General features: G+C 35.1%; 1 protein-coding gene across 1 annotated transcript in view; it reads left to right on the top strand.

Annotated features, from left to right (window-relative positions):
* Positions 1 to 15,484, top strand: part of LOC106878851 (THO complex subunit 2) — a 199,221-nt gene that overhangs the window by 44,613 nt on the left and 139,124 nt on the right. The window contains exons 12-22 of the mRNA XM_052972430.2: positions 155 to 315; positions 1,768 to 1,869; positions 4,000 to 4,084; positions 6,283 to 6,376; positions 8,167 to 8,247; positions 9,590 to 9,686; positions 10,832 to 10,949; positions 11,129 to 11,308; positions 12,160 to 12,324; positions 13,685 to 13,747; positions 14,783 to 14,877. Coding sequence (XP_052828390.1) covers positions 155 to 315; positions 1,768 to 1,869; positions 4,000 to 4,084; positions 6,283 to 6,376; positions 8,167 to 8,247; positions 9,590 to 9,686; positions 10,832 to 10,949; positions 11,129 to 11,308; positions 12,160 to 12,324; positions 13,685 to 13,747; positions 14,783 to 14,877 — 1,241 coding nt within the window. The remainder of the gene's footprint in view (positions 1 to 154; positions 316 to 1,767; positions 1,870 to 3,999; positions 4,085 to 6,282; positions 6,377 to 8,166; positions 8,248 to 9,589; positions 9,687 to 10,831; positions 10,950 to 11,128; positions 11,309 to 12,159; positions 12,325 to 13,684; positions 13,748 to 14,782; positions 14,878 to 15,484) is intronic.

Here is a 15,484-nt window from a genome sequence, read left to right as displayed (position 1 = left end):
TCTTGACATCAGCCATCTATCTGTCCGACTGCCCATCCCTCCGTCCATCCCTCCCTCTTTTGTTTTTGTTTTTCTTTATTTTTTCACACACACACACACACACTCTCTCTCTGACCCCACATAATTAACACGACAATCAACCTTCTGGTTTCAGCGTCAAGAAAGGAAAATTAAGCCAGAAGATGATATCACATTTTATGGGTTTCTAACCATATTGGATGAAGTGCTGCTACCTAGTTTGACATTGCTTCCTTGTAACTGTTGCCTCTCAGAAGAGCTGTGGAGTTTTCTTAAGCTATTCCCCTATGAACTCAGGTAAGTTTTGTATTTCATTAAACTGTTTCCTCGCCCCTTTTTTTTTTCTTTAGTCATTATCAGATTTATATGAATTAATTTTGCTATATAATTACATTTGTCTGTTTATTGAATTTTGTTATTATAATTAATGAATTCATAAATGAAATGTATATACTCTTTAACCATTTTCAGCTCAGGAGCTGTGGCCATGCTGAGGCACCAGTTTTTTCTTTTTTATGAATCAAAAACTAAGATTTCTTCCTGTTTTAAAATCAGATATTAAAGTGCTGGTCTTCAGTAGTATATTGCTAAAAATTTATAAATGAAAATTATTGCCATTTGCTCTGAGAGTCAAAATTGATGTAAAGCAGTAGAGTTACTTCTAAAAATCATCATCATTTTGATAGCCACTTTTCCATGCTTGCATAGGTTGCACCTAGTTTTATTGTGGCAGATTTTCTATAGCCAGATGCCCTTCCTGTTGCCAACCCACACCTGTTTCCAAGCAAGGTTATATTTCCCCATGGTGAGATAAGTTTTCATAAAATATTGAAAATGAATTATACTGCTTATATGACAGTGACACTCATTTACAATTATTACACACTGTCAAGAAAAGGAGACACAAACATACACACACACACTTGCACACTTTATACACCTATGTATATACCAAATCCACTCACTTGTTTTGTCAGCTCAGAAAACAATTGCCCCAAGTACTATGCAGTGGGATTGAACCTGAAATCATGTGGCTGGAGAACAAACTTCTGAACCACATAGCTATGTTTGTGCTACTTCACCATTGCCTGTCCCTTCTAAAAATACTAACTTGTAATTTATTGAATGAGGCATATTGCTGTACTCAAAAAGATCTGCTCACCACAACAGAATTGATATCCTAAAACCAAGGTGCCACATAAAAGCAATGGTGTTCTTGCTGGTGTCACATGAAAAGTACTAGTGTTAGTAACACGTAAAAAGCACTGGTGATGGTACTGTGTAAAAAGCACCCAGTACTCTCTGTAAAGTGGTTGATGTTAGGAAGTGCATCCAGTTATAGAAACCAAGCCACAGGAGTCTGGACAGCTCCCTGCTAGCCAACTCCATGTCAAACTGTCCAACCTATGCCAGCATGGAAAACAGATGTTAAATTATGACAATGATGAGCAACAACTGAAATTTTGATATCAGAAAAATAGAAGTAGAACAATGCCTCAACAATATATTCATTTGACTGGTGCCAGCATGGAAAAATCAATGTAAAAACAAATGAGCTGTAATTTTAGGCAGGGTGGAATTCAGTTATTTTGAATCAATTTCTAAATGGTTCTTTAAAATTTAAATTTTGGTTAATTCTTCAGGATTTGCCTATCATTAATTATATTGATAATGTTATATATTAGTGGTTCATGATTAAACCCAAATTATGTTTCTTTAATGATTGTCTGTTGGAATATCTTTGTTCAGATACCGTCTGTATGGACACTGGAAAAATGAAACATATACTCTACATGCAAAAATGATACATGCCAAAGTTAACTGTTTAGAAAGAGCCAAGTATATTATGAAGTAAGTAAATTTTTTTGATCAGATAATTTCTTCTGTTTTCATGAAAATGACCAGATCTGTTTTTTTGGCCAGTTTGACTCTCTAGCATTTCAGATTACTCTGTTTTGAATTAATTATACGTTGTCCAGCAGCTTCAAGATTTCAATTATGTGAATCTTTGTTTTTAGAATGACATTGCAGGGTGAGTGTGAAAGGCTGGACATAGCCAGGTTAAATGTAGTTTGTTTAATGACAAATACATAGTCCAACCACTCTTCTCTCTCTTTCTCTCTCACATCTTTCCTCTGTTTACTCATCATCATTATTGTTCTACTTCTCTTCACCCCCATGCATCATTGATCACTCATCACTCCTATTCACCATTCACTACATCCAACACACCTCAATCTCATTCAGTCTTGACAGTTGTCACCTACTTATCATCCACTTCACATTTGTTCTTCATTCATTATATTCTCCCCCCATCACCCACTTCCCATCTCTCACTCTCCCTTACACTCTTCCAACTCCGACACCCCAACACATTCAGTTCTGCCCTAATTTACTTCGGATCACTTGTACCCTAAGTGTCCACAAAGACACCTCATCATTACTGTTTAATCTCTTCTCTGCTCCATCCCGATCACCCCCTTTGAAATGTGTATAGCAGTGTAGCTCCTCTATAGTAAGAAACCTGTTCTTCTCTGACCCCTTCTCTATACTTAACCCTTCATTGCTTTGTATAAAAACCACCTCACTCAGGGTTCGTAGTGTTGCAAGCTGCATAGTTTTGCAGCAGTTTTGGAGGAAGGCGTAAGTCGATTACATCGACCCCCAGTGCTCAACTGGTACTTATTTCATTGACCCCCAAAAGGATGAAAGACAAAGTCGACTTCAGTGAAATTTGAACTCGGAACATTATGATGATGATGCTGAATACTGTGTGATGTTTTTGGATAAAGATTTCTGGAGATTGGGATTGAATTTTCTCAATTATCATTGTCACCACCATCGTCATATCTATTATTTGTATCTGGTATTTTTTAGTATTAAGCCAGCCTAGATTGATAAAATATTCCAACTATGACCATCTTCTCCTTTGAGACAAAGGATTACATTATTCTCTGTGTCCATCCTTTTTAAGATGGTACGGTAAGATTTTTAGGAGATTTGGCTGCTATTTTTTACCATTTGAAGGAAGCTCCCTCACTGGTTCATGCTCATATAGGTTGGTTAAAGACTATACAACTAGTAATATATGTTACCTTCTCGCAGTAATTGTTGCATTGTTGCATCACAACCATATTTCACACTGGTGTCTGGACAGCTCCATGCTAGCCAGCTCCATATCAAACCATCCAACCCATGCCAGCATGGAAAGCAGACGTTAAATGATGAGGTTGGGACTGTTTTGCAATGCAACAGTTTGATTGGAGTTTTTACCTTTATTGATACTTGTTGTCAACAATTGCTGTGACAGTAGTGCAGCTGGAACAATTTGTTACTGATATTAAGCACTTGATGTTCTCACACCCTATTAAAAGTCTTCTCTAACAAATTTCATCCTGTAGCCCATTGTATAAGATAAGATATGTATAAAGGATAAACATCCTTCTTTAGTCATATAGATTCAAAGGGCTGGTTTCCCAGTTTCTTTGGTGTGTATATATTCCCCACCTGGATGGGACACTGGTCTGTTGCAGGATTACTCACTTTTGACAGCCAAGTGGATTGGAGCAACATGAAATGAAGTAGTTTTTCTCAGGAATACAATGCATCACCTGGTCCAGGAATCAAAATCGCAATCTTATGATCATGAGTCCAACACCCTAACCACTAAGCCATGTGCCTCTACATTGTATAAATGTGTGTTTGTGTTGTCTCCTTACCATGATGTCATGTGATAATTGTAAATGAATGTTACTGTTATGCAAAGGGTTGCTTTGTTTCCAATCATCTGTGGAAACATGTCTGGCCATAGGGAGAAACTTACTTGGAAACAAGTGAGGGTTGGTAACAGGAATGCATCTTGCTGTAGAAAATCTGTCTCAACAAGTTCCATCCAAACATGGAATAGTGGATGTTAAATGATGATGATGATGTTAAGAGCTTAATTTCTTTTTCACTTATTTTTTCGTTCTTTATTTATAGGCGACTTTCAAAAGAAAATGTAAAACCTTCTGGAAGACAATTGGGTAAACTCAGCCACAGTAACCCTGGTGTTCTTTTTGAATATGTAAGTACTTTGGTCTCTTTTTTGTTGCTGTTATTACGGTTATTAGGAAAGTACTGTAAGGCGGTGAGCTGGCAGAATCATTAGCAATCCAGACAAAATGCTGCATTTATGTTCTGAATTCAAATTCCACTGAGGTTGACTTTGTCTTTCATTCTTTAGAGGTTGATGAAATAAGTACCAGTTACACACTAGGGTCAATGTAATTGACTACCCTCCTCCCCCAAAATTTCAGGCTTTATGCCTATAGTAGAAAAGATTATTATTATTATTATTATTATTATTATTATTATTATTATGAAGGCGGCTAGCTGGCAGAATTGTTAGTCCACTGGGCGAAATGCTTTGTGGTATTTCATCTGCTACTATGTTCTGAGTTCAAATTCTGCCAAGGTCAACTTTGACTTTCATCCTTTCTGGGTCGACAGCAAACTTTCTGGAGTTATAGGCCATCTGCCGATAGTAGCTCAGTTCTAACAGCAAATACTGCATAATCTGATGACATAGTGTACCTCATATTGTAACTTTGAGTATCTCTCTGCACAATTATATATTTCTTTTCTGTAAATTTTCAGTTCAGTTTGAATTTTGTGCTAAACTAATGTAATACTATGACATAGAACAATCTCATAAGTTATTTGACAGCCAAATCTAATGACTGATTCTGCCTGGCAGGTTAAGCATTATATATCTGAGTAAGCAGCTCATAGTTGTGTATCTTTCTAAGAGACTGAACCAACTCTGGTAACTGAATAATTGAGCATTGATGTTAACTGGTCCTTGTTGGGAAGATTTGTATGTTGGTGAAACAGAATCTATTGAAGGGTTACAACAAGTGTTCCAAACCTGGAACCATGATCCAGAGCAGCCATGGGTAAACTTCACAAGGGTTATAATGTTTATTAAAATAACCTTGAATTTTCTTAGTAGTGTAGCCTACCTGATGATGAGCTTTCATGTGGCTTGCTTTTCAAAAAAGGTAGCCCATGTCTGGTCTAGCATCAAAAATTCTAAATGTCAACATGGCAAAGACCGAAGTTCACATCAAAATAAGAGAATTCAAACTGCCAGTGTAAACTGAGAAGTAATAGTTTCTGTTAGCCAGGAGATCTAATTAATACCTGGGTCTCTAGAGTTGGGAAGAAGTGGAGGAAGTGTAAGGAAACTTTGCCTCTGTTTCTAACAAAGGGTTTCTGTGTTACTACCTCTAGACACAAGAGAGATTATATGGAACATGTATAAGCATTGTGATGCTGTATAGTGTGAAGACATGGGTATTGAATGTAGAAGGGCTATGGAGAGTGAGGAAAAAAGGACATGAGCATGAGCCATTGAATGGGTAATGCTGACCTCCCAGAAAACAGCTGGTCATTAAAGTCTGATGCCTTTAATGTATGTTGTTGGCACTCCGTCGCTTACGACGTCGAGGGTTCCAGTTGATCCGATCAACGGAACAGCCTGCTCGTGAAATTAACATGCAAGTGGCTGAGCACTCCACAGACACGTGTACCCTTAGCGTAGTTCTCGGGGATATTCAGCGTGACACAGTGTGACAAGGCTGACCCTTTGAATCACAGGCACAACAGAAACAGGAAGTAAGAGTGAGAGAAAGTTGTGGTGAAAGAGTACAGCAGGGTTCACCACCATCCCCTGCTGGAGCCTCAATAAATACTCACAACGCCCGGTCTGGGAATCGAAACTGCGATCCTATGACCGCGAGTCCCCTGCCCTAACCACTGGGCCATTGCGCCTCCACTTAATGTATGTAAGATGACTGTAATATGAATGGACAAGGAGAACTGGGTGAAAATCATACCTTGTTCTATTGGTACAAGGAAGGTTTCAGAATGGCTATGAAAGTCTGGAGTAATTGATAGTATACTGTTTGTCACACATGGCTTAACCCATGCCAGCAGGGACAAACAGATATTGTTTGAAACTGGTTATTAAATCATAGCAAAATATTAAGGTAGATGGAAATTGAATATAGGTAACCCTTATTTTTTTTCAGTTTCTTATGTCAAGGTTTTCTCACTGGAAACTATACAGTTTAATTTTTATATCTAAAGCTTCATATTTGTGGTAAATAACTTTTAATCTTGAAATGATTCTTCTATTAGTAAGTTGATAAAAATAAAAAACCATATCCTCTTAAATACATTCCATTCTTTGCATATTCTTTATTGTCTATTTTTGTCCAGGTACTTTCACAAATTCAGAAATATGACAACTTTATTGTGCCAGTTGTGGATTCATTGAAATACTTAACATCATTGTCTTATGATGTCCTAGCTTGTATCCTTGCCTTTTTCAATATTTGAAGATAACTTTTAACCTCATTAACATATTCATTTATATACATTTTTTTGTAAGTGTATGTATTCAGAAAAATATCATGTCATACTCAACAGCAGAGGTTGGCACTTTCTCTTTTATTATGTGTATTAGATGAGAAAGGACTGTAACAAAGCCAGCCGATCCTTGCCACTTAAGAAAAAATAAGTGTCAGTTGATTGTGAATGCCTAAAATATGTAATACAAAGGTTCAGTTTTATGATAAACTTCTTTAATCATAGTCTTGCATTGTAGTCACATAGGTCAGTGGTTCCCAAATTTATTTTGTCATGGAACTCTTATACATTTTTACAAAAACTTGTACAATTCACTCCTACAGGCAACTCATGCCAGTCTAATTTAAATAAGGTTAAATGAAGCAAAAAATTGTTTTAAAGAAAGAATATATATATGCATGGCTGCAGCTCTCAAGTTGAAACTATTAAAGAAAAGAATAAAGAAAAATTGTGTTGGGGGGATGTTATAACATTCGTTTTATTAAACAAATTTTATTTAAAAGACACATCTCACTGGATCCTAGTATTCTTTTCACAAAAACCACTGAGAAGTGTTAAGATAAAGGATATTTTGTGAAGAGTAAAGTATAGATGAGAAGAAGCTTGAGTGAAGTATAATTAAGATGCTGAATTTCAGAGATTGCTATTTCAAACTTTGTGTTCAGTGTTGTGCTACTCTGAAAGAAATTATATATTCAAATTTACAAAATTTCTCCCATTCCTACCAAACACATACCGTAAAAGCTCATGTAATTTGTGCACCTGTGTAATTTGCACATGTGATTTTCAGGATAAAAATTGTTAAAAAAAGCATGAATTTCATTGTCCTAACGCAGAGAAAGTGAGCAATAGCTTCCTGGAGGCAAACATAAGCTAGACTTCTTCAAGCAGAGAAAAACTGATCTATTTAAGGAAATTGCTTCGTGCCATTGCGATAGGTAGAAGCTCCAAGCAATGTAAAATATGGCCCGGACCGTGATTACCAGCATGAATGTCAAACTTCAAAAAGTAGTTAACCATTTAATGGTTTTAGTAAATTTATACAGAAAAAGTAAGCATTATACCGTCCAGCATAAGTAAAAGTCACTTCATTATATTTTTTCTGTAAAAACCTATTCTGACATTGAATGAGTCAACTTCCTGTACAAATGTTTACATTTGTACATCATTTTCCAACAAAAAAAAAAAATTTCTAAAAAAATTCTGGAAACAATTTACTCATGTACTTTACGCACCCCTTAAAGTTTATTTCTGTTTTTGCGAAAAAAGTACTTAAATTACATTTGTTTTTATGGTAATTCCAAAGTGGTCTACTTAGTCTTTTATTTCTCTTAGATATCGCGCTTGATTCAGTCGGCTATATTTCTCGAAATAATCTTTCTTGTGTCAAATGAAAAGAAAGTGATAATTGCCATTTTTTTCCAGCATACAAGTCAAATTTTTACAGCCAAAAAGAGTAGGTGAACATATAGTACATCAAAACAACTTTGGTGGACCAAGAAGTCTGTGAAATGCAGCAGGATTTGGAAAGATAGTGACAATGCTTGAATATTTACACTACATAGTTAACTTGTATGCCAGAAAATATGGTAGATTGAACTATATTAATTATATTAATACTCCTTTACATTTCACTAAATGATTTTAATAAGGTTTGCTGTTTTTTTTTAATGTAAATTATTTTCATTCAGAAAGAGTTGTCTTTTATTCACTGTTAACCTTAACTCTCATAAGATTCTGTTGTTGAAGCTGTTGCCAATCCAGACCGTGAAAGACTCAAGCATGATGATACAAATATTTCTCTTTGGTTACAAAGTAAATTTTGTTTTCTCTATCATAATTATTACATTTTCATTGTAATTATTAAATTATATTAAAATCTCATTATTTATATAATTTACATCATGTGACAGTTTACCATTTGAGCAAGAAGTTAACGTCCTCAGACCTGAATCCATTTCTGGTTCAATTCTCAGTTGAAGGCATTACATTTCATTTACAATTCATATGTATCTGGGAAAGCATGAACATTATAACTTCACATTTAACTCTGGTATATAGGGTCACCTACAGTCTAAAAGTTGATATGATATAACTTTACATTTTTATTAAATTCTTAGATGTTACAATTGAGATTTTGGAAATGGGCTGTGCGTGAGAAGACCCGGCAAGCCAAGTAAGATCGTTGCCAGTGCCCCTGGACTGGTTCTTGTGCGGGTGGCACATGAGATGCACCATTTTGAGCGTGGCCGTTGCCAGTACCGCCTGACTGGCTCCTGTAGGATTTTCGAGCGAGATCGTTGCCAGTGCCCCTGGACTGGCTTGTGCGGGTGGCACATAAAAGACACCATTTCGAGCGTGGCCGTTTTCGTGCGGGTGACACGTAAAAGCACCCACTACACTCTCTGAGTGGTTGGCGTTAGGAAGGGCATCCAGCTGTAGAAACTCTGCCAAATCAGACTGGAGCCTGGTGTTGCCATCCGGTTTCACCAGTCCTCAGTCAAATCGTCCAACCCATGCTAGCATGGAAAGCGGACGTTAAACGATGATGATGATGATGATGATGATTGATAATTCAAAATATTAAAAAATTCTGATGAAGTTTGAAAAAAAATGTATCTTTCAGAAAAATTTGTTTTTTGTTCTTTTGTGAATTTTGATTTTAAAAAAAGTCATATTAATGAGAATGTTGATAAATTATTATACAAAGATCAGAACTTCTCACAATGCCTTTAGCATTTAAGCTGGCCTTATCAGGCCTAAATATTCTACTTGTTTTATGTTCAAACTGGCCAGATCTGGTCTCTCATACCTACTTCACAATGTCATTCTTAAAATAAACATTCACATCACTGGAATCTAAAATCTACAAGATAATGAATGATTAATTAATTCAAAACAATATTGAATAAATAAATGTTACATTTGACAGTAATCCGAATGCTAAAGGGTTAAATTTCAATCAGATGGTACTCTTGCTTACATTTCATGAGATTGTGTATTTAATCTAACCATTAGAAGATAATTTTACTCCCTAATCCTATATGTTGCTTATTCTAATTCCTGTTCAAACTGCTCACAAGACTAATTTGTAAATATTTTAGTACTTTGTTTGATTCCTTTTCGGTGTTGTTAAGTCCTCTTTTATCTTTTCCAGGTTTGGCTAGCTTTGCTGGCTCCGTTTGTAGGAAATATCCTGTAGAATTGGCAGGTCTCATGCAATATGTGGCCAATCAGCTCAAAGCTGGCAAAAGGTAATTCTGAGCAAGAATCTAATATCTTGAAATATATTCTATTATAGTTATCAGAAAAGATTTTTTACAATAATGTTTAGACTGTAGGATGTTATATGATAGTTAATGTACTAGTTATATAATAGTAATGTACTGGTTAATGTAACTATTATTCACATCCTTAACTCCTTTAGCTGTGAAATAAATTTCTGGTTATTCCAGTAACGATGTTAAATATCTATCAGAAAATAGAATTGGTATTTTCTGCAAGTCTTGTTGCTTCAATAAACTTGACATATCTCAACAGAAAAAAAGTTTCAAACATGACATTCCATTGCAAACAATAGATTGGTATATAAAACTGCTTTCTGCAGTGAAAGGGTTAAAACTGTTCTTTGAAAATTTGATATTAATCTAAAGTGAAATAAAATGGCTATGTCGGGCTGAATAAGTGAAATGAATGAATAGCCTACTATAAATATCAAGCTTTCTTTTTTTTTTTTTTTTAAGTGAAAAAACTTACCTTTAATTGATTGGTTAGCACAAGATGAAAAAGAATGGAGAGAAAGATAGGTGCATACAAAACAATAGACAGATCTGTGGTGAATGATGAAAACTGCGATTAATTTATTGGATTAAAAGTGAGAGTTAGTGGAAAGTGGCAACTGGGGGGATTATTGTTGATCCATTGCTTGTTTGGTCTATTAACCTTTTTGGTACCAACTTACCTGAGACTGGTTCAATGATACAAACTTCCTCTTTTAAGGTGATCTAAATTAAAGCCTTTCATTAAAATTTCATATTAATTTACATACTAAATACCTTATAATTTCCAAAATTATTTAAAACAAAAGCAGTGTATTTCAACAGAAATATGGCAATGAAAATGGTTGGCACTAGGAAGGCCATCCAGCTGTAGAAACTATACCAAAGCGCACAATAGAGTCTGATGCAGTTCCTGTCAAACCATCCAACCCATGCCAGTATGGAAGGTGGACGTTAAATGATGATATTTTTTTTGAAACAGCTAGCTGCTTATTATTCAGTTAATTTATTTGATCATAATTATAGCTTGTTATTATTAAACTAATGATTGAGATCACATTATTTAAATTCTCATACATTAACCATTTTATTTTAAAATGTGTATTTTTATATCCTTATAGTTTTGATCTCTTGTTGTTGCGAGAAATTGTTCAGAAAATGGCTGGCATTGAAATATCTGAAGAAATCACTGATGACCAACTTGAAGCTATGTCCGGAGGAGAGCTACTTCGTCAAGAGGTAATGTCACAGAGCTAATGTCATAGATCTAAAGTTAGGAGTATTAATTTATTGCTTTATTTTATTAAAAGATACAGTGAAAAATCTTTAGGATGTTGGGGATTTCTTTAAAACTATGATTCATAAAAGAATTTCCTGTTTCTGTATTTACTGAGTTTCATACAATTTTTATTTGACAGGGTGGCTATTTTGCTCAAGTTCGGAATACTAAGAAATCTTCAACCCGATTAAAAGATGCCCTGCTAGAACACGACCTTGCATTATCCCTTTGCTTACTTATGGCCCAACAAAGAGATGGTGTAATATATAAAGAAGGCAACGAACGTCATTTAAAATTGACTGGGAAATTATATGATCAGGTATTTTAACATCTTTTATCTTTTACTTTTAGTCATTAGACTATGGCTGGGATACCACCGTGAAGAATATTTAGTCAAATGAATTAACCTTAGTATTTACTTTTTTTTTAAAGCCCATTACTTATTCTATCGGTCTTTTGCCAAACTGCTAAGTTCCGGGGATGTAAACACACAGGCTTTTTTTCAGTTTCTTTCTACTCTCAAGGCTTTGGTTGGCCTGAGGCTATAGCAGAAGACTCTTGGCCCAAAGTGTCACACAGTGGAACTGAACCTGAAACCATGTGGCTGGAAAGCAAGCATCTTACACAACCATGCCTGCACCTCTACACATCCTGTTTTGATGTATTACCTTCATATTTTCACCATTTCATTTAATAGCTGTTGAGAACCAATCACTAGTATTTAGAATTAACTTGTAGCTCTTGTAAGAGATGTTTGTTTTCAAGTTAAGATTAACCCTATTTATATCAAAGTGCCTGAGATCACCACTGGTTCTATGATACCAACTCTTGTTGTTTTAAAGTAATCGAAATTTAAACTTTCCATCAAAATTTCATGTTAATTTATGTGCTAAACATTGATAGAATTATTTCACTAAATTCTCCATTATTTTCAAAGTTAATAGAATCAAAGTCAATAGAAATATGGTAACAAAAGTGTTCAGCAAAATTCAGCCATATAAGAAACATGGTAAAGCCTATAGAAACATCAGTTTTAAATATGACTACCTTGTGAGGATTCTAATGTTTAAAAAAATATTGTTAAGCTAAGTGCAGATTCTCCTCTCTAGTCTGAATATGTTTTGAAATTGATAAACATTAATTTTGTATGACAATTTTTTTTTGATGCAGTGCCAAGATACTTTGGTCCAGTTTGGAAGCTTTTTATCAATGCAACTAAGTACAGAAGAATTTATCAAGCGTCTACCACCAATCAATGAATTAATTGGTGTTTATCACGTCCCTCAAGATGCTGCATTCTTTTTATGTCGACCATTATATTCATATAGAGTCAATGTAAGTATCCATCATAACCATATCATATCTATTTTTGCAATTCCTTTCTGATTTGGTTTAACAGTTCTGTTATAGAATTTCTCTGCCTACAGTCAATTCATCTGATAATATCTCCTTGCTTAATGAAATCAATTTAGTCTATATGCCATTGGCCCAGGTCTGTTATAATTACTGATTACTGACAGCTCTTTATCTTTCAGTTTTATTAAATGTTTCAGTAAAGTACTGTATTTGATGGCATAAAAGATGCACGAGCATTTTAAATGCACTCCAATTTCAGCAGCACATATTCAGGAAAAAAAACAACAACAACAACAACAACAACAAAAAACCCGATCTTAGTGCCTTATGGGAGATTCAGTTTCGCATATAGGACCCAGGGTGGTTTTTTATGCTGAGGAGAGGGTTTTTTTAAAAATGCCCTTAATATCTCATAGCAGTTGCACACAATTAACAAGATCTTATATGGGCATCTGCCAAATATTTCAACTGTCTTAAGAAAGTGTTGCCTAGCTCTTGCTTGACATGTAATGAGACACTGAAGCTGCTGCTGCAAGTGTTCTGTTATAGTACCCTGAACCTGATCCCCAAGAAAATCATTGAGGAAGACATTGGACTACTTGGCAGTGTCTTGATGAGTGCAATGCAAGGCTGCAATACATGGAGGAACCTCATAGTTTCACTAATTGGAGTAGGTTGACTGAAAAAAAAAGAAGTGTGTCTTGTATGTCATCAACTACAGTAGATTTCTATAGAGCTAAAGTGGATCAGTTTGACTGAGGTGGATCATTAGAAAAGGACTGAAAGTTAATTGAATATAATACAATGAAGCATGATCTAAATACTTCTAATGACAAAATTCTTATATGATGATGGCGACAGTGACAATTATATTTGGTTTCTCTTTTAGATCAACATTCATCAGTGTTTCATGATCACCTTTCCATACTGGTACAGCTTGTCTGTTTTTTTGTGAGGCAATGTCTTATGTTCAGATGCCCTTCCTGTTACCAACCCTTCTGGTCACCTCTTACCAACAGGCAGGGATGTGGTGGACCCTTCTGTAAATGTATAATAACAGGATACACACAATAAATAGTTGGTGACTGAAATCTATTTAATGATTAGATATTTATGTATAATTTTTAGTGTTTCACAACTGCTGGTTTATAGGAGCACTGTGGAAGACTTTGTTGTCTTGTAATCTTTTTATTTATGGTGTCCTTCTTTCAAGCTATTGAATAGAGCCAGAAATTACAAATACACAGATAGATTGAATTGAAATGGATAAACCAGCAATCAAATTTGTATTACAAATTAAATTATTTTGTTAAAAAACACATATTTCTTTTCTTTTTAGACTAAATTTGAAGAGTTGAAGAAAGCAGAAAAGTCTAGTAAACAGTTCTCCAGTCAACAAAAAGTAGGTGTTTATTACTTCATCTTTTGATATGCAGAACATACGTTTAATATTTGAACAGATCATGTGACAGAGCAGTAGTGTTCTGTTGCCTGTCAAACAGTTGGAATGTATATTGTCAACACCATGTTGCCCTAATTATGTATATGCATAACATGTATGTATGTGTGTCAGGCATGGCTTTGTGGTAAGACGCTTGCTTCCCAACCACATGGTTCCAGGTTGAGTCCCACTGCATGGCACCTTGGGCAAGTGTCTTATGCTGTAACCTTGGGCTGACCAAAGCCTTGAGTGGATTTGGTGTGTGTGTGTCTTTGTTTGTGTGTGCCCTTCCCACTACTGCTTAACAACTGTGCTTGTGTGTTTATGTCCCCGTAACTTGATGGTTTGGCAAAAGAGTCTGATAGAATAAGCACCAAGCTTTAAAAAAATAAGTGCAGGGCTTGATACATTCAACTACAAATTTGTCAAGGCGGTGCCCAAGCATGGCCACAAGTCTAATGACTAAAACAAGTAAAAGATAAAAGATGTATATATATATATATATATATATTTAAAATGTTTATGAGCTGAATTTTTGTATCTTCAAAGATAATTTCTATCAAAGAACTGCAATGTATTAATTGGAATCAACCTCTTAGAAATAGCTAAGTTACTTCAAATAACACATTGCCTTGTAAATAGTCGTAAAATCAATTTTTGATGTTGATATTTATAATACTTGTTACATATGTTGTTACCAATCACTTTACACTGATGTTGTAATCAATAATGCTGATTATATGTACGTTTAACAACCCCCTTCTACAATAGTGGTAAATATATGATGTTGATGTTTGTAATGCTCCCACTGTTATTAAGCTTCTCTCACAATAGTGATTAGCATCCAACAGTAAAACTGTTGCTCTAAAGAATGTACCAAAACAATGTGAATTTGATAATGTATCCACTGCATAAAATAAAAATGCTTATTGGTATTTTGTTCAAAAGTAACTGAAATAACTTTAAAAAAAAAATTTTTTTTTTTTTTATTTACAGACTCAGAAATATGTTGAAGCAAGTTCCCTTGTTATGGAACCTGTGATAGAGTTGATTCGTCCATTGTATCCGGCTAAGGTTTGGGATGATCTGAGGTAAGTTGATTAAAATGATGATGATGATAATGATGTACAGGAGAAGGAGGCAGTGGCAGCAGCAGTCCCCCTCCTCCTCCTCCTCCTCCTCCTCCTCCTCCTCATCATCATCATCATCATCATCATCATCATCATCATCATCATCATCATCATCATCATCATCATCACCACCATCATCACCACCACCACCACCACCACCACCACCACCACCACCACATAATTTTTATATGATCCCAAAATAGATACTGTATTTTGGAATGTTTTACTAAGATTTATAAGAGAGTGTTACATTTCTGTATTTGCCTTCATGTAGTTATTGTTGAAAGGATAGCTGTTTTCTTCAAGTTATTGAAGCAATTTCTACTGCTCACTATTTGTAATATGTTTATGTAATGCTTACTCTCTCTCTCTCTGAATAATCAAAGTAATTGCAAAAATTTAACACACAGGCTGTATGGTTGAGAAGCTTGCTTTTCAACCATGTGGTCTTGGGTTCAGTCCCGTTGTGAGGCAAATGTCCTCTTGTATAGCTCTGGGCCAACCAAAGCCTTGTGAGTAGAATTGATCCTCCACTACCACTTGACAATCAGTATTGGTTTGTTTACAT

The sequence above is a fragment of the Octopus bimaculoides genome, chromosome 13, assembly GCF_046866305.1.
Source record: "Octopus bimaculoides isolate indiv1 chromosome 13, ASM4686630v1, whole genome shotgun sequence".
Classification (NCBI taxonomy): Eukaryota; Metazoa; Mollusca; class Cephalopoda; order Octopoda; family Octopodidae; genus Octopus; species Octopus bimaculoides.
This window is presented reverse-complemented; position numbering and strand designations above follow the sequence as displayed.